A 22,553-nucleotide genomic window follows, 5' to 3' on the forward strand; every position below is an offset into this window, starting at 1 on the left:
TTATAAAAGCTCAACTGATCGTAATGCAACCTGATTCTGAGTCAGTGCCTCTGCCACGTCACACTTATCGGCACAGGCTCCAGTATCAATTTGATTCTGACTCCGATTCTTTGCCAAAGCGGGGGGGGGGGCACAAAAGGATGCGAAGGTGGATAACGATGGCGGTGATGGGGATGGCGTGCTCCCCCTTACTATACCGATGATACCGTATACATTGATTTCCAGAATGCCAGTCGGCTTGATACCTCGCCTGAAATGGAGCTTGATTCACTACTTGGCTCCCAAGGGAAGAAAGTGCATAGTTAGCTATGGTGGTCAGGAGGGCAGCTGAGGCATTATTAGAGATCTCAACAGGTACCCCCGGTTGTGACCGTAACAAATATCCTTACGGAGATTTTACACCTTGGGCCAGCTACTTCTGAGTCTTTAATTATGCTTTTGCAGATACTTTGCCCCTCTGCTGTTCATGAAAGGGATAGTGTTGGTACAAGCCCATCTTCAAAGATCGGGGATATCCGTATCCCTATACCTAGATGACTGGCTGTTGAAGGCAACGTTGCCATAGTCAATCGTGGACGACTGTGAACTCAGTGCACATGTTTCCGAAGCACTACTGCCTTGCAGCAAGGGTATTTCGCCTGCACAGTCCTGCAAGACAGTTTGGTCTGAGTCCTCTCTACAGACCCTTCACCTAGAGAGGTAGTTCGATATCTGTGCCAAGGTGAAGAGTATGTGGTTAGCGGCATCCATCAGAAGAGCAGTTCACTTAACTTCTGTAGCGCTCTTTCTGGTAGATACTTTAACCTCGGATTGGTGTCACTACATCGCGGTTTTTTACAACGCATTCCTTTACATCGGAATTTTTACAACGCAGGATCCATTACATCGGATGCCATTACAACGCATGGCATTACATAGCAGATGCTATTACAACGCATGGCATTACATCGTAAGTATAGGTAAGTATAAAAAATGTAATTAAGTTAATTTAATTAATTTAATTTAATTAATTGAATTAAAATACATTTTAAAATAGTAATTAATTGTATTTAATAAATTTAAATCTATTTATTTAAATTAATTTTAATAAAAATTGTAATTAATTTTATTTAATTAATATAATGAAATGAATTTAATTTAAATATTTTTTTAATTGTAATTAAATTAAATTAATTAAAATAATGTATTTAATTTAATTATTTTAATTAAGAAATGTAATTAATATAATATAATTAATTTAATTTAACCTAAAAACACCCCTGTACCCCAAAACCCAAACCCTGCCCTGAAACCTAAAAACACCCCTGTACCCCAAAACCCAAACCCTGCCCTGAAACCTAAAAACACCCCTGTACCCCAAAACCCAAACCCTGCCCTGAAACCTAAAAACACCCCTGTACCCCAAAACCCAAACCCTGCCCTGAAACCTAAAAACACCCCTGTACCCCAAAACCCAAACCCTGCCCTGAAACCTAAAAACACCCCTGTACCCCAAAACCCAAACCCTACCCTGAAACCTAAAAACACCCCTGTACACCTGTACTTATTTTAAAAATTACTTTAATTAATATAATAAATAATAAATTAATAATATTAAAAAACATAAATAAATATATTTAATTATAATTAATATTAATAAAATTTAAAAAAATTAAATACTTACCTATACTTACGATGTAATGCCATGCGTTGTAATAGCATCTGCTATGTAATGCCATGCGTTGTAATGGCATCCGATGTAATGGATCCTGCGTTGTAAAAGTTCCGTTGTAAAAGACTCCCGTTGTAAAAGTTGCGATGTAACGGTGCATCACCTTTAACCTCATATTCCTTGCTGCCCTCCCACCTTCGCTTTCTTTGGAGAGACCTGTTTTTAAAATCTAAAAAAGGTCTCAAGTTAGTATTCAGCACACTGTTACCAACCATTGCTTACACTCCATGTCTATAGGTCCAGAAGGGGCAAGACAAGAAACTGACATCAGCGCAAAGGGGCAGAGGGCTATAAAATCAATATGAATAATCGAAAATTCTCAATGTATCGTTCATCTCGGATATGGACTAGCTTTTGAAAAGCTAGTTCCCTTTCAAATGAGCAAAAACATACTTTAAATGCTTATGAATTAAAATGACATCATAGGTACACCGCTAACTTCCCCCTTCTGCTAGAAGACATCAAGAAAGATGTGTAAAAAAGGTCACCTATGTATCTCTTGCCGGGGTTGAATTATTTGGTGAAGATGAATATACTACCCTAGGTTCTATACTTGCTCCAGCCGCCCTTGGTCAGCGTTGAGAACAGTTGCAGAGTTCATTGGTGAGATTCACCTGGAGGCTCTAGACACAGGCTGCCTCTATACGTGCTGAGAAAGTTGAACCTCAATGGGGCACTGTGGCCTCCTGATTACTCAATGTACTACACAGTACCCACCTTAGTGTCAAAGTGGATTAGTCCTGTTCTGAAACTGATAAATCTAAACCCTTGGTGATAATGGACCATGTCATAGGAGGCAGGTACCTCTGGGACCTGTTCTGATTGGAGAAAAGTTATAGGCCATTAATTGTACCCATTAGTACTCCAGTGGCTACAGCACTAACTATCAGCTTGGTCTCTTATCAATTCCATTGCTGTATACCCCAACACGTTTTAATTGTGAGTTCATCCCAACAAAAAGGGTGGATTCCTTCATGAATGGGGAGAACGGGGCTATCAAATGCTTGTACACATATTTCAGGAGGATATGTTAAATTCGTCATGCAGTGTAAAGAAGCTTTTTGTTTTTTCAGAGAGACTTCGCTATGTCTAATGAAGGCACTGGGACTTGTAGGTATAACACGTAACCATTGGGGAAAGATCCCCTTTTGAATCTCTGCCGCCTAAATTAGGAGGCTCTAAAGGCATTGTGTGCAAATTATATAGGCTTTTGATTGATGTCCTTTGCTCCCTTTAATGATTGTATATGTCATCCTGGGAGAACATTTTGAAAAGAGAGGTAGCCTCATGGGTGGGAAGGTTAGTTTTTGAGGGCAGACATATATTTAAAGTTTGATTACTGTTATAAAGCACTTTGTATCTCCATTTTTTTTAACTAGCATTACACAACAATGAGACTCAAACATATTTTTCCATCTGTAGAATACAACTTGCTGAGGGTGAAGTGAGAATGCAGACGCTATACATATATGGTGGGAATTTCCCAGGTTGGTGAGACTTTTGGAGGACTGTGATAAAAGATTTGAAGGAGATTTCGGGATGTCCCATCCTCTTGGTAATAGGAATTTTGTGGCTTGAGACCTTCCAGAAATAAATATAGGTCTGGTTCTGAGGAACAACTTCATAGGCTTGGCTTAGGAGCGGCTAAATTGGCCCCTGCCTCCCACTGGAACAAAGTGGAATCCTTGCCACTAACCCTGTGGCCCTTTAGATTATGTAACACTTTAGTGTTGAAACGCCTATTTAGCAGTGTCAGCGAGACTCATGACAATTTGAGGGAAGGTGGAGGCCACTACTTGATCATTCGTCTGAAGGATTAGCAAACACAGTGTGCCCCTCTCACTATAGAGTGATGAAGCTGTTTCTTTGAAATTTGGCGCATAGGAGCAGAAGATGGGGGTGAATCAAGATCCAACTTATTGGTCTACCTGAAGCCTCCTGATGGTTTATTTGGTGACCTTGTTGTTCTAGAGAAAGTCATTCTTTTTGTGGGAACATTTGGGGTGGGGGGAGAGATTGGTAAGGGCTTGCTGTGACTCCATCATTAAATAGATGCGATTGAGATACATGGCACTCTCTGTTCAATGTGTTAAACTGTTTGAAATAATCTTAACCACTCGTAATTACTATGCGTTGCATTCCATTCCATTGCGTTTCTCTCACTATGCCATTACTGGCCAAGCCTAACTAATAAAAATAGTAAAACAGTTACCCTGACATGTTTCCTCCTTGATGAGTCTCATCAGTTAGGTGCAGTTTGAGTTTCTATCAGTGATTCTGTGTGTCATTTTACCATGACTTTTGGCTCACTGTACCATTAAATACTAATATGCCAAACTATTCCTGCACCCAGATAATACTGCTTCATGCCTGGAGAGGGCAGGCAAGAAAGCAGCTCAATAAGAGCCTCTAGTGCGGTGGGTTGCACAGCACAGACTTTCGAATTGCTCAGGAGGGGCCTAATTTACTAATATTCTTCACCCCGAGTAAAGAAGTTGCCAAAACCAGTTGAAGTTCACTTGGGAAAATGCATGTTCCCGGTCTGCTGGCTAAAACCTCCGGCCAGAAAGCAGCGGGTGCCACTGTGGCATCCATTCACACCGTTCCCACTAATTTACAGTGTCCTCCTTTCTTCACTCTGCCGGAGCGCTCAGAATTTACAAGCCTGACCAACCTTGAATTTAAAGCCACTTTTGCACAGGACCACAGACGTCCAGTTAACCTTTGACTGACGGGTCAGGCGTGCACGTCTTGGCTCCTTATAAAACAGCCGAGGCTCTGGAGGTTCCTCGTGATCTTGTCATGTTTAAGAGCTTCAGTACTCCTTCTTCGGCCTAATCCTGCAGTGCACACCTCTGCTTCCATGCAGATGTGATGGACTGATCCATCCATGAATACTACTTAAAGAAGTGTGACATTCCTGGAGCAGAGATATATAGTGGGTGCTTTTATGTGCCTCAGAATCATAAATAAAAACCCTTCCGCCGGAGTTTCCAGAACCCTAGCATCATGTGAAAAATGTGAGCACCCTTTTGGAGCAGTGCACTCTGGGAAGTCATTCGAGTGAGGTTTTAGCAGTGTGCAATGCCACTTTTCTTAATCTGTCAGGCTGAGCGTTTGACTGGAAGATTCTGCGGACCCGTGTGAAAGCCAGGTGCCCGTTTAAATAACAATCTTTGTTTCATCCCTCAACTCCCTACGCAGACGTGGCAGGCTCGAGTGCTCTCTGCTGACATCTTTTTGTGTCGCTTTAGGGGCACATGTTCGAATAGAGACTCAACCTTCTCAGGTCGATGCATTCCATAAAATTACATTCCGAAATCGTAACGTCTTATAGAAATTGCTACGAGTTCACAATTGTCAGAATATGGAGATGTCATCTAACATTTAAAGGTTCTAGGAGCATGATGGATAAACATAAGCTTGAGGGCTCACATTTTCAATTGTTTTACACAGGCCATGGGGGAAAATATGTTATTACAAGGTAAACATTAATTTTAGAACACATCTTTCAATTTTGCAGTTTTAAAAAAAAAAAATTATGCCGCACTTTTGTCCATTTTGTTTCTGCTGTTTGTAATATCCTGTAGACCTCCGAGTATAGTATTATAAAGTGCTTAGAAAAAGTTTCATCGGTCGCAGACCCCGAAGAAAACTAATAATGTGTATTTATTTAGATGAGAATAACTGTTCAGAGCCGTGATATTCTCAACATGAACATTTTTTCATGGTAGCAAGCCACACTTTTCGAAACATTTTTATGTTGACAAACGTTGGAAAATGAGACTCAACAAATTGATTGACATTCGTAAACACAGGCTTAGAACAAAAAAAAAGAAAATGTGGTTAAAAGAGGGTGTGTCACCTCAAGTATAAGCGGGAACCTCTCCCCTGTTTACAAGTTTCTCATCATAAGCAGTGCTTTCCAGGCAAGATAGCCTTGTGGTTTAGTGGCTTTTTGACCTTTTTACTGATCTATGTTGCTTCAGGTTTCCTGTTGCATCCATTTGACTGTGTAATCTGAAAGCTGTCTTGTAACCCATGCCAACAAGTTGTGAAGATTGCTTTGCAAAGGACCCCTTTTCCTTCCTCAAAACAAAATAATTATCGGTGCCCAGGGGAAGAAGAAATGCGTTAGAGATAAATCCTATATATTTGTTATTTTATATGCTACTTGCAAAAAGTCGTACAACTCAGTCATACGTGGTTCTAAATTATTAGTATACTTAATTTTTTCAAGGCATTCTGGATGGATACATAACAGGTCATTTCCCTGTGCCAGTTTTGACCTCTTTCTGGCCACTCCTTCGCCAACTGCATATTTGGTTTACTATTTTTCTTTTAGTATTTTTATTACCTTGTATTTTACTTTCATACAACACTTTCACCTCAATAATATCATTAACATTGCATCAACTATATAACACTCGGTTCCTACCATCCATCTCTGCACTAGGAGTTTGTCTCATAGAGGGATGCAGTGAACTCTGTATGTTTTAGAATACATTTGTCTTATAGATAGTCTTTCAAAAAATAGTCCTACAATAATCCTTATGAGAACTAAGGGCCTGAGTACGATCTTGAGGCACGGGTCACCATCACAATAGTGACGGATATCCCCTGCGCCAAAATTTAAATCTCATTGGATATAATGGGATTTAGAATTAAGCGGACGGTATATTCGTCACCGTTGTTTCGGAGTAACCTATGCGCCGAAATCGTAATCAGGACCTAAATTATCAGAATTAACAAGGGTGTAGCTATCAGATTGATTGTGTTCTAAGATTCCTGTTGTCCTAAAAGCAAGAAGGGCAGGGAAAGTCCTTGTTACTCTTCTTCATATACAGTAAAATGATGGATTTATCAAAACAAGAATTACATCTTGGTCCTGGATAGCATTAGTTATTAATTCTCGATTGAAGATTCTCCTTACTTTTGTAGTTATGCCAACTGGTATATAAGCTGACCTAAAAAACAACAAGCATTGGCACAGCCAATCGGTTTCACCTTTGGGACCTTATAAGTGTTTAGTTATCCAGCACAATATCCTTGGTGCAACAACATCAACTGTTGCATTGCTAAACACTTATAAGGTCCAAAGACAAGACCTATTGGCTATGCCAATGCTTGTTAGATAAGAATTCAGTTCTGCAGGCATTCAGGATCCCAACCCTGCATTGCCAGGAAGGAGGTAGTAAATTCACTTGTGATCTCACTATGTAGCACGGTATGTCATTGAGGATAGGGTTTACAAGCATCTAGTGACTAATGCATTGTGGCACACAAGCAGCTGTGTTCTGCTCCGGTTGAAGTTTCTTTGCCCATAAAAGAATACTTTTTGCAGCTGAGGCGGTCCCATAATATTACCCCCTTAGCACAAAGCAATGAACATTTAATGTGCCATTAGTCTTGGACAGAAGTGGAGGCAACACCCTAACGCTTAAAAAAGCTGAATCTTCCAACCCCAGGCTGAAGCCAGACTTATATCGGTAATGAGACAAAGTATATCTGATTGGGTTATGGATATGCTGAGTCAATAATAAATGTAGCGGTGGTCACCCCGCAAACAGCTCTCTGCTGCCATTTTGAAATCCAAGGCGAAACTATCAATCTTGATGTCATTTTTGTATGGGTTTAATCCGAAGTGTGACTCACAACTCTAATAATATTTCAAGTGCATTTGTGTAGCTTGTGTCTACCCCTTGCATAACCTTAGAAAGGCGGACATCCTCTATGGTTGTGGGATTTGCATTGACTGCACCCAAAGAGGTGGACCTTGTGTCTGGTTGTGTGTGATGTAATGTTTCATTGCATTCAATAGTGCCCCCCAAGGTGCCGAATGGTTCCGTGGTCAGGGGCGTAGCCACCAGTGGTGCAGCAGGTGCAGTGGCACAGGGCCGAGAGGCATGTGGAGGCCATTGAAGCTTGATAATTGATGTTTTCTTACCATTATAGGAGAAGTCGCAGGGACCATTGTCCTGGCTTTCTCCAGGTCTTAAGACATGCAAGCTGCACCCCTGTCCGCAGTGCGCTTGGAGTCTGTGGGTGCGTGTGACCAAGGACGTTCACATGAGTTTCTTTCTGCGAGCACACACAGGTGTTCATTGCACACCTTTCAGCTTTAAGTGGTGGAAATAACCTGGTAGTAAAAAAATAAATTACGTCAAACTACCTACGGTGAAAAAGAGGACTGTAGCGTGCCCTGGTTTAGATAGATGTGCCCAAAACAAATGGTCTGATACTTCAAACCAGCTCTGAGACCTCCAACCGTAAAAGATTAATTCAGCCGACAGCAATGGTACAATGATTTAAAAAACGTCAACATTGCAAATGAAATGCCAAACAGAACTATCCCAACCAATGCACTATTGATGGCGCAAGATACTATTAACTTTAAGCAAAAGTCTTTGCATCTCAAAAAGCTAAAGCTCCTCCAGAAGACGTGGAGAAAGGCACCATGGGATACCTCAGCTGGCACTCCGTGCTCACGGAAAAAAAGAGGTACCGGATCAGTTTCCATTGAGCCCAGGCTTCTGCCAGAACTGCGCGAGGGTACGGCTGGCGCGGCAGGCACAAGATGAAAGGCGCTCGCGCCGGAGGGCTCATGGTGAACAGAGGGAGCCTGGTTGTTAGCAACAACAAGCGTGAGGGAGCATGGAGCGGTCCAGCGGCCGCGAAAGCTCTGAGACCTCCAACCCTAAAAGATTTATTCCGCCGACAGCAAAGGTACAATTACTTCAAAAACGTCAACTTCGCGAATGAAATGTCAAACAGAACTATCCCAACCAATACACCCTCGATGGTGCAAGATACTATTAACTTTAAGTAAAAGTCTTTGCAGCTCAAAAAGTTAAAGCTCACTTAGAAGATGTGGAGAAAGGCACCATGGGATACTGGCGTGCTTACGGAAAAAAGACGTACTGGATCAGTTTCCATTGAGCCCAGGCCTCCCCTAGAACTGTGCCAGGGCACGACGGGCGCACCAGGCACGAGATGAAAGGTGCACGTGCCGGAGGGCTCACTGTGAACAGACGGAGTGGGAGAGGGCGGCCGAGAGCACACAAAGCGTTTCCCTTGCGGGAGCGAGCAGGGGCACAATCTGTTTGAAAGTTAATTATAAACAGATGTCGCCAAAGCTCGCTCCTGCAAGAGAATCGCCAAACGTGCACACGTTGGCGTTGAAAGCAATGCAAAGCGTGCATGTTTTTGGGCGAAAAAAGCTAATCGATTTCAAGAGGTCTCTTCCTATGCAGCGCATATGCGCTGCTTAGGCGAGACCCAAAAAGGAGTGCCTGTCTCTCAGCCAGCAATAACTAGGAGACACCCCCCGCAGCTTACCCTCTGTTGCAGCTAGCACCAGTCATTTTGTCTTAAATTATAATACGTTTCATGAATGCCTGCTGTATTTGAAGGGGTATGCCAATGCTTCCACCTCCAACACAAACTGGGGAAGCCCTTCCACAATTGCTTAGGTAAAGTCCTAAACTACATACCACAGAGGAAGCAATTCAAAGGCCAGTGTTTTGGTCATACCTGTTGATGATTCTTCCCTCTATGAGACTACCCTCTAAATAGCTTCATCTAAATCCCTAGTTAACTTAAAACCTTCATAGAGGTCAGAGTAGTAAAAGTTCTTGAAGAATGAGAAACCTGTGTAGTACTGCTGTTGGACCCACGGACCACTAAGCTGAGAAAAACGACCTCTCAAACGGAGTTAGTTCTGCATTGGCCCTCTTGTTCCAAATAAGCTTGTAAGACAACTGCATATCTTAGCATGATTTCAAATTTGATTTCCTATGGCAAAATATTTTTTTAATTGAACCTCCTATCTGGACACATGCATTTTAAATTCTTTGCCACTGCTGAAAGTTTGATTCTTTGTAGGCTGTTTGCATTATTGTTCATTGAGGAGCAGGGGGATCTAGTTAAGCCTAGTACAATTCAACATTGTCCCAAACATTAAATACACTCCTAGAGGAGGGATGCTGTAAATATTAATAAACTATTCCTGAGTATTACTTAACAAGACTCCACCAGATGCTACTTGCACTACCTTCTGGCCAGCTTCCTCAAGAATAGTGTCAACCTTTTGAGCAAGAATGAGGCTGCGTATTCGCACGAGTGTTATCTGATTCACTAAAGACTCACCAAGTGATCTTTATTTGAAGAAAACCCTATCTGGACCTCACCCTCTTCTCTTATTTCAGATCCATTTCCAACCTGCCATGGCTATAGAAAACATTGATATTTATGTGTCTAAAACTATGATTATTACACGTTACCAATCTGGCTGCAGGGCCGAATACACTACTGAAACTGCAGCCTTAAAACACAAAACATTACTTTGGGAGGATTTATCAATGGTAGCAAAGTTATTCACCTACAAATGAAACACTTGAAAGCTCATAATTGTCTCAGCCATTGCTGACTTTTACATATGTAGCTAATACCTTTATTGTAGATTTGATTTAAACTAAATCGTAATGAAGTTTAAAATACAGTCATTGTGGAAAACAAGAAACAAAACAACCCGTTTAAAATTTAGGGCAGGTATTCTTAAAGCAGGGTACATTTTATAATTGACATCAAATAAAATTACTCTTTGATCTGTTAAAAAAAGGGGCAATCATTAGCTAAATATTGATCTTCCTACCTCATTTTTTGGTGCCACATGCATGACATGTTAGCCTACGGATCCTACTCAAATGTAAAACTACTCAACTCTAGGTATAAGAGCTGAAGAAAATGAAAATGTACTTGCATGCATTTTATAAGTTCTCCCCGTCCTCGACCCCAAAGACCGTACTGCTGCTGATTTTTTTATTACAGTGTGATCTCTTTCAAAGTAACAGGAATTACTTTTATCATTAATAAATTTAATAATACATTTTCCAAATTGTATCTCCCTACAGGGTATTCAAAAATACTCCTATTAGGGAACTCTCAATTTTCCTCAGGAACGATCCTGATTCCTGTATAGAAAAGCTGGAGAGAAGGAACAACACTTTTTTGCTTTTTTTGCTAGATTGATGGTGCTAATGTTTCTGAAAAGACGTGGAGTATTTGTATTTAGGTTTAGGAAAGTAAAGATTTTTGCATCTCCACTCAATATCTTATCAGCAAATAATAGCACAGGACTTAAATCTTTTATATTAGAAAAAAAGCTGCATCGAATCAGGGGAGATCATTCCTAGCTCTAACAAATAATATCTGTTAGAGCAGAGACCACACCAGGCACGATAATTATTAGTGATGACCTAAAAGGCTTTATCAATATGAACTCATAAATATTCAAATAGAATCCTGTTTGGAACCAAGGACGTTCCTTCACATTTGATTCTCAAGTTGTTTTAAACGTTTTGTTAAAATGGTCTATAAAAACGTCCCCAAACACATGTGTTTTATTTATTTATTTTTTAAAGAAAACATTTTTGCTTCAAATTTTGCTTTTAAATGTTAGTAGTTATACAATTATTTAGCTCAATTATTCCCTGGTACACCTGCCTACTGTATATGGAATTTGTCACAGAAGCCCATGCTTTATTTGGGATAACTAGTCTGGGATGGCCACCCATAATGTCAGGTATGCCCAAATTATGCCTTGGATGACCACCATTATGACAGAGCCATCATTGTGACAGTGCTCGAAACCATAGTAGAAAGGATGCCAACACTGTCAGAAATCACCATCATTATAAAAGGGATGGCAGCCATTGTGCCTGGAGTGGCATAACTAATTCAAGGATGCCCGCAGTATGTAATTGATGCCTATTATTATACCAGGGGTTGACACCAGTATACAAGGAGTAGCAAGAAGTAGGCCAGTTAAGCCACAATATGCAAAGAATGAATACAGTTATGTCAGTGCCGCATAGCATAGTGGCAAAGATGACCACTATGTATCAAAAATCGACATCATTATGCCAAAGGAAGCCATTATGTCAAGAGGAGGAGACCATTATAGCTATAGAGGTCAAGATTAGGCCAGGGGCGGTCAAGATGTCAAGAAGGATCACCATTATGCAGGGGGCTGCTACCATTGTTCCAGGAATAGCTACAGTTAAGCTGGACTCCAAACTGCCATGTGAAGAGGGCTACCAAATGCTGCTGGTGATCTTAGATTCCATGGATTGCCCATACAGAGGAACACTGTCGGGGAGGCTTACAAAACTAGAGCCACACACACTTCATGCGCATACACACATTCTTTATCTCTTTCTCAGGCACTTTGGCGCAAAAAGATGCTTGAATGTGTGAAAGCCATCCACAAAATGTGTTTTTTTGATGGAAACTTAATGAGCTGCTTTTATATTCAGTGACTGGCAAGTCAGCATAGCTCCAGATGTTATCTCAGCATGTTGGGAGCGAAGATGCTAATGAACAGAGGAGAAGCGGTGAATCTCCTGCTTGGTACCAGGAATATACTTAAGGAAGCTTTCTGATCAGTAATATTCCAGTACCACTTGTCTGATGAGGGGGATATTGGTGCCTGCACTTTCATTGGTTTTACATGATTCGGGAACAATGAAGAACTGGCAGGACAAGCATGCATGACTACAACAGAGTGATTGTGCTGAGGCTGAACAAGCTTAATCTCTGTGTCGACTGCTGGTGACGTGGAAGCATTGATGGGTATGTTGCTGCCTTTTCTTCACAAGAGAGGAGGAGCACACTCACATTGCATGAGGACACAGTAATTAATCGCCTCAGATTTTATTTGGATGTCTATTGATTGCTTTTAAGATTCTTGTACCTTTAAGACCTCTGATCCACAATTTATATTATGTAAGTAATGTAGAAAGAAGAGAAGGGCTGACCTTTTACATAAACCCCCAAACTACTCTAAAATTATAGCAGTGACCTGGTTTAGGGTAAATTAATTAGGGAATAGAAATGAAAGCACCTGGTCTTATACCTAGCATGCAGCATATGCTTACTGGAGTATCGACTGAAGGCCAAATTATGAACCCAAAAGGAGAAGGCTTCCAAATAAGTAATAGGCTTGAGCTTATAGAAGAGGAGAAAAACATGTCTTTTCAATCCATCTCCGTCTTTCTTACTAAGATTCAGTCTTGACAGGCAGGTGAGTGGCTACACCAATTATCTAAAACTAGTAATTGCTGACCCTAGTTAAATCTTTATTCCACATTCAGTCCTACTCACCTTAACCCCTCAGACCACTGCTGAGGCTGAAGTTAGCCTAAGGGGATAATAGAGTTGGACAAAATAAATCTAAAGAGGAAAAGGACACAATTTGAAACCTAAAAATTAAAAATATGCAACATGTACTGAAATTGACGTTTCTTGCTAAATTGTGTTCCCTAACAAGAAGAAGTAGATGGATCGTCTGACATTATTTTTTAGAACAGCTATTATAAAACTTACATAAGATACGAAAACCCTTTATGTGACTGTGATAAATAACATTTTGCAGAAATTAGAACCATGACAGAAAATCAATATTGTTTGGAACTCGCAAGATTGTTTTGTGGCCTAAAACAATTGTATTTAAACATTCTCCAGGATAGAGAGAGACGAAGACTATACAAAGTGAAATATAAAAATACTGTTGGGGATTCAGAAACTACCACCTAAGAACATGGAAATCCTTCTCAAAGCTTCAATTGAACATATAAAAAATTCTGTAAAATTGCCATACGACGAGAAAAATATATTAAAAGATAACATAAAAGAAAATAGTTCAACACCCCATACTAATAGTAGTGCTGGGAGACAACATACATCAAATGACCCAGAAATAGGTGAGAAACAATGAAAAGAGTGAGTGATAGGTCAAGGTCAAGACTCTTAAAGAACATCAAGCAAATAAGCTTGAAGGTAATAATAGTTCCTGAAGCTATGATCAAAATTCTGGTTAAAACGCAGAGGGAAGCAAATCTTTTTTATTTTATTTGATTATTAGATTTTCCATTTTCAAACATTGCATTCAACAATATCTGAGAACTATTTGCATCAGAAAATGTAAACATACATTGTATTTTGCATAATACACATGCAAATTATTTAGATATTCCCATCTGTATCAGAGGCAAATCTCATGAACACCTCTACTCGCCGCTATGTGGGTCGATGGTTTAATTTCCTTTTTACGTTTGCAACAAGAAGAGAGAAAAGACAACCCTTTTCTCATCAGTAAAGTCCATATATATGGGCATCTCCCACTTCTTTTAGTCAAGCAACACAATAGTAAATGCCAGGTGCAGATCACACCCCCGCCTTGAACGCAAACCACTTTGTAACTGATGAGCTGTAATTGAAGAAAATGGTGCCACAGATGTGGCAGGATATGCAAAGGGATTTTGACATCTGGAATATACATTTCGGACATGCAAACTTTTCTTGAGAGTCAAGAGAAAAAAATAGATGTGTTATAACCTAGCTTACTGCCTGGGAAAAGATTCATAAACTCATGACAAACAGATAACTTACTGACCTGGAAAAGATGCATAAACTCATGGACAAACAGATAACTTATTGACCTGGAAAAGATTCATACACTCATAGACAAACAGATAAAAAACACAAATAATCACTGAGGCATAACAAGCTTATAAAAGAGAAGATGTAATATTTAGAGAATCACTCCAGCAGCAATAATATTTGGTTAGTATTCCGAAAGACCAAGTGACTATGACCGATATAAAACTATTTATGGCTCATCTAATAAACCAAAAGGTATTGGGAGTGACCCACCAACCAAGGGACTGGGTAACAATGTAATTCACAAAAAGAGAGAGACCCTTGGAAAGACCTGCTAATGATAACTAAGATTCAAGCACACTTCATTCGCACCGGTGTCAAAGATCAGAATGCCCCAGGGTATACATATTCAAACTTATATCAAAATTATTACAGGAGAAAACTAAATGTGAAAAATTCTAGTACAATTTTATTGATACAAACATATAGTAAATAAAACCACTGTATTAAAAATGTTCCTATACATACACAATCTACCTAATAAAATAAAAAAATATTCATCAGAGACAAAAAAAGTGAATTATTTGGAAACACATCATGAATTATGAATCCGATTAGAATCTAAAATTTGTGTCCCACTAGTATCAATTGATGGCACCATAATGGTTCCTCGGATTTAATTCAAAATAGTATGCGTCGACGCGTTTCGGTGTAATGACTTGATGCGCACCACACTGTTCAAGACGAAAATGATACATTGTCTCTTATTCAAGTTAAAATAACTCCTAGACGCAGGTAAATATTGTGATTAGACCAGAGGTTGATCCAAGTCTTCACTAAAATGTTTTTGTATTAAGTGCTGAATCAAATGATTAAAAAAATGTTTCTTCGAAAGGACTGGCTTCATAAAAGAGGTTTCCTGCCTTAAACCACGGATCTCTAGGTTAGTGGCCAACACTGTACGCCACCCAATTATGGCAGGATCGAATAGTCCACGATAATCGTCAATTGCAGTTATAAAGAGGGAGAATGAATGAATGAAAGAGTATTTATTTAGCGCCTAACTACCTGGAGGCCTCGTAGCGCTGAAAAAGAAGGGCAGAGCGGAGTCAGTCCATGATGCTACACAGGCATTCCATACAAGTAAGTTTTTAGGAGCTTACGGAAGGCCAACAGATTATTGTTCCCCCGCAAAGCCTGGGGGAGGGAGTTCCACATTTTTGCAGCAGAGAATGAGAAGGAGAGACCTCCCCATCTTGCCTTCCTTATTTTCTTTGTAGTGGCCAGATATAAGGAGCTAGAACGTAAAGTTCTTGGCGGAAGGTAGGATGTTATTAGTGGATGTATGATAGGAGGACCCATCCTCCAAATGGCCTTGTGTGCCAGACACATAGCCTTGAATTGTACCCTGGCTAAAATCGGAAACCAGTGCAGCTGTCTCAGTGCTGGTCTTGCCGACTGCCACCGTGGGATCTGAAGGAGCATCCGTGCGGCGCAATTCTGAATCACTTGCAACTTGTTGGTTGTGGTCTTTGGAGCTCCAAGATATAAAATATTCCCATAATCCAGGTGGGACAGTATTAGCGCCTGAACCATGATCCTTCTCGCCTGAAAGGGAAGCAGCAGAACTATTTTGCGAAGCATTCTCATCAGTCCATAACAGATTGAAGAGAGAGCTGTTGCTTGGTACGCAAAATTAAGGGAGCTATCAAGCCACATACCGAGGCTCTTTATCTGTGGCTTCGGGAGAGGTGCAGGGCCCAGACATGACGGCCACAGAGAGATGGAGGTAACAGGTGACACGTTACCCAACAGCATAAGCTCTGTTTTATCTCCGTTAAGACGAAGATAGGAAAGCTCCATCCATCTGGCCACTGACTCTAGGCAGGGCCCCAAGGTGCTAGATGAACCCTCATCGTGGTGTAAAGACACCACTAACTGGGTGTCATCTTCATAGCTGACGATCTTTATGCCAAATGGGTGGACAACCCCTGCTAGAGGCCTCATGTAAATCTTAAAGAGCGTCGGGCTCAAGGCTGAGCCCTGCGGGACCCCGCAGCTCAAGGATAGCCTAGCGGAAACCACATCTCCCTGAAAGACCTGGAAACAGCGGTCACTGAGGAAGGACGAGAACCAAGCCAGTGCCGCGCCTGACACTCCGATACTCTTAAGTCGGTGGGTCAAGATGGTATGATTGACCGTGCCGAACGCAGCACTGAGGTCCAAAAGGATGATGGCAGCCACTCCTCCCTCATCCACCAGCTTTCTAGCCTCTTCTGTTACCATCGACAACGCGGATTCCGTCCCATGTTGGGGGCGGAAGCCAGTTTGTGAGGCATCCAGCAGATTGTTGGATTCTAAATGATTAACCAGAATATTATTGATATGTTTTCCAACAGTTTGCTTAACCAGGGCAGAAGGGAGATTGGACGGTAATTAGATAGATTTGATTGATCCAGGTTTGGCTTCTTCAGGAGAGCCCTGACCATCGCACATTTCCAGTGGGATGGAACTGTACTAGAGCTAATAGAACAGTTCAAGACATCAAGAATTGTAGTACCAACATAGTCAATGACTTTAATAAGATGTTGTGGCGGGGCAGGGTCCAATGGGGAGCCTGTGGACACCTTTGAGATCACCAAATCTAGTGAGTCACTGTCAAGAGAATGGAATTGTTCCAGCAGCGGGACTGGGCCGCCTATCTCAGTTTCCATCAAGTCTGGAGGATTAAGGGGGAAAGCTGTATAAATAGCTTGGATTTTCTGATGAAAAAAGACCGCTAAGTTGTTACAGCGTGTCAGTGCTCCTTCTATCTGTATGGGCTTTTGAGGAGGAGTAATGAGTGATTTCGCTATCCTAAAAATGCCCCATGTATTCTAATCACGAAGTTGGTTCCCCGTTGCGGTGAATCTGATATTAAAACCGGCAACGTGCAAACTTGCCCTTCTTCCTTATCGGTTGCCCCAAAAACACGAGGGGGGGAATACCCCGTGTGGTATGATGTGATGTTGGTTCCCAGATACGGTGAACCTGATATTTAAACCCGGTAGTGTGACGGTCTCCTTGCGAAATGACGTCACCGTCGACCAATCTGTAGTAATGGCTTACACAGCAATGACTGCGAAATCTTCTTTATTCATAAATCAATCCCAAACACAGGTTACAAACAAACTCCACCGCAAAACCGATCTAACATTCCAACAAATGCATAAATACCAGGTATTGAACTGACAAACTGAAACACTCTAAATTCTAACTGTGATTACGTACTATACTTAAGTGCACACCACTACAGAGATCTTGAGCTGACAAGCACCTACAGTGATCAGACTCTAAAAACTAAAACAAAAGAGCCACCCACTCCATTCAATCGTTCTTTTTTTGCCTTCATGAAGTACAATGAGGGTGTTTGTCTGTATGTGCCTAATTACACATCAGGATACAATTTGGAATGATTCTGGCTTAAGCAATCCATCAGAGAAATCCCTTTTCTTTAGAATTGCTTGAGTACGTTCTGAAGATCTGGAGCCCATTTTGAGCACTTTATTGCTGAAGAGTGTGTGAACAATTGTAGAATGTTAACCAATGGGCCATGTTTATGGCCTGATTCTTCTCTGCATACACATTTTTGGTTATGGCTGCTCTCTGAAAGAGAGAAGTTAGGCTGTTGCCTCCTCCCACACAATTAACGATGCTGAGACCGTAATGAAGCTCTGTAAGAGGCCTTGTATGTGTTCTCTATACTAGTTCTCTCTATATCTAATTCTCTTCAAAGATGATTTAATTTTATTCTTATTTCCAAGTCCATTCCTAACACTTGAACATTTTAGAAATCCAAGCTGACCCATAACCTTATGAGAGGCGCTCTACTGGGTATATAGGTCACAGTATCAATACAATATTTATTCAAAGTATGTGCTTCCAGGGGAAGAAGAGTTGGGGACCAAACAACTCTACCTCTGCCTGCATGTGTAGACAGTAATACATACAAAATAGAACCTCCCCGAGCACACAGATAAGTAGTTCTTATTGATTTTCAATGTCCATAACTTTATTCTTCTTTTGTCCAGTACGTATTTCCTTCAATTGGTACAGCACTCCGGTCCGTGTATCCAAATCATATAGTATAATGAGTTCATCGAACAAAAAATCATATGTTAGGCAGCCAACACATGTCTCGTCTCGCTATATCAAGCAAAATAGACTTCTTCAGGGCTGAAATATGAATTCCAAAACTATGCAACTCGCACTTTGATCTGAACAAGTAAAACCCCACACAACTCTCAATCCTTATATCCTTTCTGTCCTTGTAACTTGTCTTATTTCAAAACCGATCAATATATCCATCTGATAGTAATCACAATCATATAGCTGTCTAACGTTTCAGTATCCGGTTTTCCCGTTTGGATTAGGAGGAACACTACGAATATGCGAATGCTGCTTTTGAATACGTGGGGTGAGGAGAACACTGGAGTTATGTAAATTACGGAATAAACGGGGAAACATTACTTTACACTACTGAGATACTCTTTAAACTGAAGGATACAGCCTGAGGTTTTTCGTGATCGATTACTGCGTACTTCGGGATGAAGGTTGTGGAGTATGACGGAATGACAACTGGATACTGGAACGTTGGACAGCTATATGATTGTGATTACTATCAGATGGATATATTGATCGGTTTTGGAATAAGACAAGTTACAAGGACAGAAAGGATATAAGGATTGAGAGTTGTGTGGGGTTTTACTTGTTCCGATCAAAGTGCGAGTTGCATAGTTTTGGAATTCATATTTCAGCCCTGAAGAAGTCTATTTTGCTTGATATAGCAGCACGAAACACGTGTTGGCTGCCTAACATATGATTTTTTGTAGGATGAACTCATTATACTATATGATTTGGATATACGGACTGAAGTGCTGTACAAATTGAAGGAAATACGTACTGAACAAAAGAAGAATTAAGTTATGGACATTAAAAATCAATAAGAACTACTTATCTGTGTGCTCGGGGATGTTCTATTTTACTTGAAAATTTTAGTTTTGAGTTCAGACAAGGTAATGCACATCCAGTGGGTGTATGCAGTAAGTTTGAAGATATGTATAAGACAAGCCTTTTCTGTTTGCCTTTGTAAAAGTACCCCCACAGGCAGTGAGATGAAAGGCTAGTATTGGGGGGTGGGTTCGGTGAAGTTATTTTTTGTCAAATAATACCTTATGCTGACTACTGGACCAGTGAATTTTTTGTGCTTTCAGAATTTCTGTTGATCACAGGCAAATAAATCAATCTTAGTGGCTGGTGTGCTCTCGAAGAGCAGTAATTATTTTGAATTTTCGCCACAAGAAAAATCCTGACTCCTAGACTAATTATTGCACATTATTACTTTTTGTGACCCCACAAATTACAGGAATTCAGTGTGGCAGGCAGACCCCTAGAGACAACCATTGTTTGTACAATGGAACAGAAATATCGGCTTGTTTTTTTCTTTCAGATGGTTGTGTCTTTTAGAAGATGTAGTGTTTGTATGTAAACGTAAACTTAAAGAACACGTTGCCTTTTAACTATAGATGTTCATGTGAGTGAAGAAGCTTTCAGAGGAGAGAGCCAGCCTTTGATTAATTTCACCTACATGTATGTTTGCAAGTGAAAGCCACAATGGTCTTTTAGTGGTATGATGTACACGCTATGTGCCTTGAAACCTTCATTTAACTGCTAACACATATTTAGTGATGTCCTTTAAAAGTATTTCTTAGCGTTCACCCACAGGAGTGGTGAAGTGGTCCTGTGCAAGTAGTGATGCTGCCTGTTCTAGTGCAGAAGGATGTGTTTTATCTTTCGTATAGTTAAATATGTAGTTTGTGCTCTCACCCCCTCCACCTTTCTGTTGCAGGAAGTTGAATTCTGTTCACTGCGAGAAGCGTTGTCTTTTGTGTCATTGATTGATGGATACTACAGATTAACAGCAGATGCACACCATTACCTCTGTAAAGAAGTTGTAACAGCTAGGATGCTTGAAAACATTCACAGCAACTGCCACGGGCCAGTTACGTAAGTAATATTTACTATATCACCATTATTGTTCAGAATAATTAAGCGTTTAATTGTTTTGATCACACTAAGGTACACTTTCCCGCACTCCAAATTGTGTGGTTATCAAGCAGAGGTTCAACACACGATGTAAGCTCTCGGTATTTTTGTTTACTTTCTTAATAGTTGCTGATTAGAATCTTCTGAATGATGTCTCTTCTGTGCTTTCTGGCCTCAAATCTGTCTCATGGTGGACTCATCAATTCAGTTGGAGGGGCCATAAGTGTTAGACTCATTGCATTTTTCAAGGACTTTTATACATTTTAGCAGTGTAAAATTATAACCTTTCGGGTTGGAAGATTTTATGCTGCTGACTAAATAGATTTATCTTCTGATGGATAATTCTCTTTACCACTGCATGTGCAGCTAGATCTAGCCAAGTTGCCCCACCCTGTGCCACCTCCGGATGCAATAGCAGTTTGTGATCCGCTAGGTGTCACCTTCTGAATTTGTGCATCTTGGCATATAAATATTCAGCCAGGTGGTGCACTATCAGAAAAGCCCCTGAAGATCCAGTTATGTCTAGAGGCATAGGACCCTGGCACAGGACTCTGTACCCCACCCTGCCCTGCTTGTTGCAGTACCACATGGCGCTGAGGGTTGCCAATGAGAACCTGCACCAGCCTTCTTTTGATGGGTGTCAGGAAGGCCTTTAAAGACAGGTGAATCGTCTGTATCTCCAGCAAGTTGATGTGGAGGCCACTGATTTCCAGATAACCTCCTCAACCCAATAATGAAACATCTGTTACTGCTATCAACTCTGGATGGGGCAGGGAGAGTCTACCACTAGTCCAATTGCAGTTGACAGCCACCACTGCTTAACATTCGCAGTCTCCTCTGATACCGGGACATATTATGAGAGGTTGTCCTGCTGCTGGGTCGACTGCGACTTCTGATACCACTGAAAAGCACACATGTGCAATGTGCCATGGTAGACAAGTACGATGTCCCCTCTTCCATCCCCCGAGCCATCAATGGCCCGGGGACTTAATCCTCCAGGGCCAGCTTACTAGCTATGTCCAGGGAGCCCTCCAGCACAGGCAGAGAAAGCAAAAACAAAGTCTTCAGCGGGAGCAAACTTTTGATCTATTCCCCTGCCCACAGTGATCCGGGCACGGAAACAGATCAAATTATTGCTCCCTTCTGGAGGGGAAGCATAAGTAGCTGCTCCCTACACACAAACGTAAAGCTGGCTCCGCTGCTTGCGAAAGCGAACTGGGGTCACAGGGGGCCTTGGGGATGCCCCATGGCCCCAACAAGTGTATGTTGGCCCCAGGCCAACATACACTTAAAGTAACATTATAGTTAAGTGTGATCAAAAAAATCGGTCTTATTTTAAGACAAGAAATTTAAGAAATTCACTGGAAAAAAACAAAGGTTAAAGAAACGTTATAATTAAGTGACTATGCCGGTGACAACATTAACAATTTGAGATGTCATCAGTGATGTAATAAATGATGTAATAGAAGGTCATGAGTGATGTAATATGTGAGGTTGGGTATAAGCATTGCAGGGTGGTGGCACAAGTTATAGTTGGCTCTGCATTTTTCTAACCCAGCACTATCACATTACACACGATAAAGAATACTAAAGCATACATAAAAGTAGATAGCTAAGCACGATTTACAGCTCCAGGGTGGACATATCTGCCTCAAGGAGCACCTGTTAGATCCAAGAAAGCTAAGATGTGGTATTGCAAAGGAGTGCAGACACTATCCCTTCCTCTCCAGATCATCTTCCCACACCAAGAGAGCCTCCTCTTCCTTGTAGACTAAGTTATTCCTTCTGGGAACCCTATCCACCCCTCTCGGTAATCTCTCCTTGAGGGAGTTCCCACACCAAAGCACCCTGGTTTTGCACTGGAATAGTGGATAGAGTAAGAGATGTGACTTTGATTCGGGGGGGCTCTGGGGGATGACACCCACCTCTTCCAGGCACCAATGAACCCCGTAATCACAAAGCGGACTCTTGGTAAGAGGGTTACCTCCCTAAAAGTGAACATGATGAGAAGTGTCAGCCCACCTCCTCTCTGCCTGGCCTCCTTTTGCTCCTCTGTCTTGGTAGTCTTTTTGCAGAACGAAAATGAAGGACACGTCCATAACACCGAACAACCTAAGCTAAGCCCAGACAATCGTTCACTCGTATACGATGCACACACATGCTGCTATAGAGTCTTCCAATGTCTAGCTAAATTTACAGGCAGAGATTAGCTACACACACACTCTGCGGAGACCAACATCCCTTTCCCACCCCTTTAAACTTCCACGCATAACAAAGGAGACAACTGGGCAATCCAGAGAGGGCAAAGCATAGAGAA

At 41.1% G+C, this 22,553-nt stretch overlaps 1 protein-coding gene across 5 annotated transcripts in view; it reads left to right on the forward strand.

The window, feature by feature from the left end:
• Positions 1-22,553, forward strand: part of JAK2 (Janus kinase 2) — a 1,231,913-nt gene that overhangs the window by 818,099 nt on the left and 391,261 nt on the right. For all 5 annotated transcript variants that reach the window (XM_078676001.1, XM_078676005.1, XM_078676003.1 and 2 more), the window contains one exon: positions 20,040-20,197. In XM_078676001.1, coding sequence (XP_078532127.1) covers positions 20,040-20,197 — 158 coding nt within the window. The remainder of the gene's footprint in view (positions 1-20,039; positions 20,198-22,553) is intronic.

Source organism: Lissotriton helveticus, chromosome 2_1 (genome assembly GCF_964261635.1).
Source record: "Lissotriton helveticus chromosome 2_1, aLisHel1.1, whole genome shotgun sequence".
NCBI classification, from domain to species: domain Eukaryota; kingdom Metazoa; phylum Chordata; class Amphibia; order Caudata; family Salamandridae; genus Lissotriton; species Lissotriton helveticus.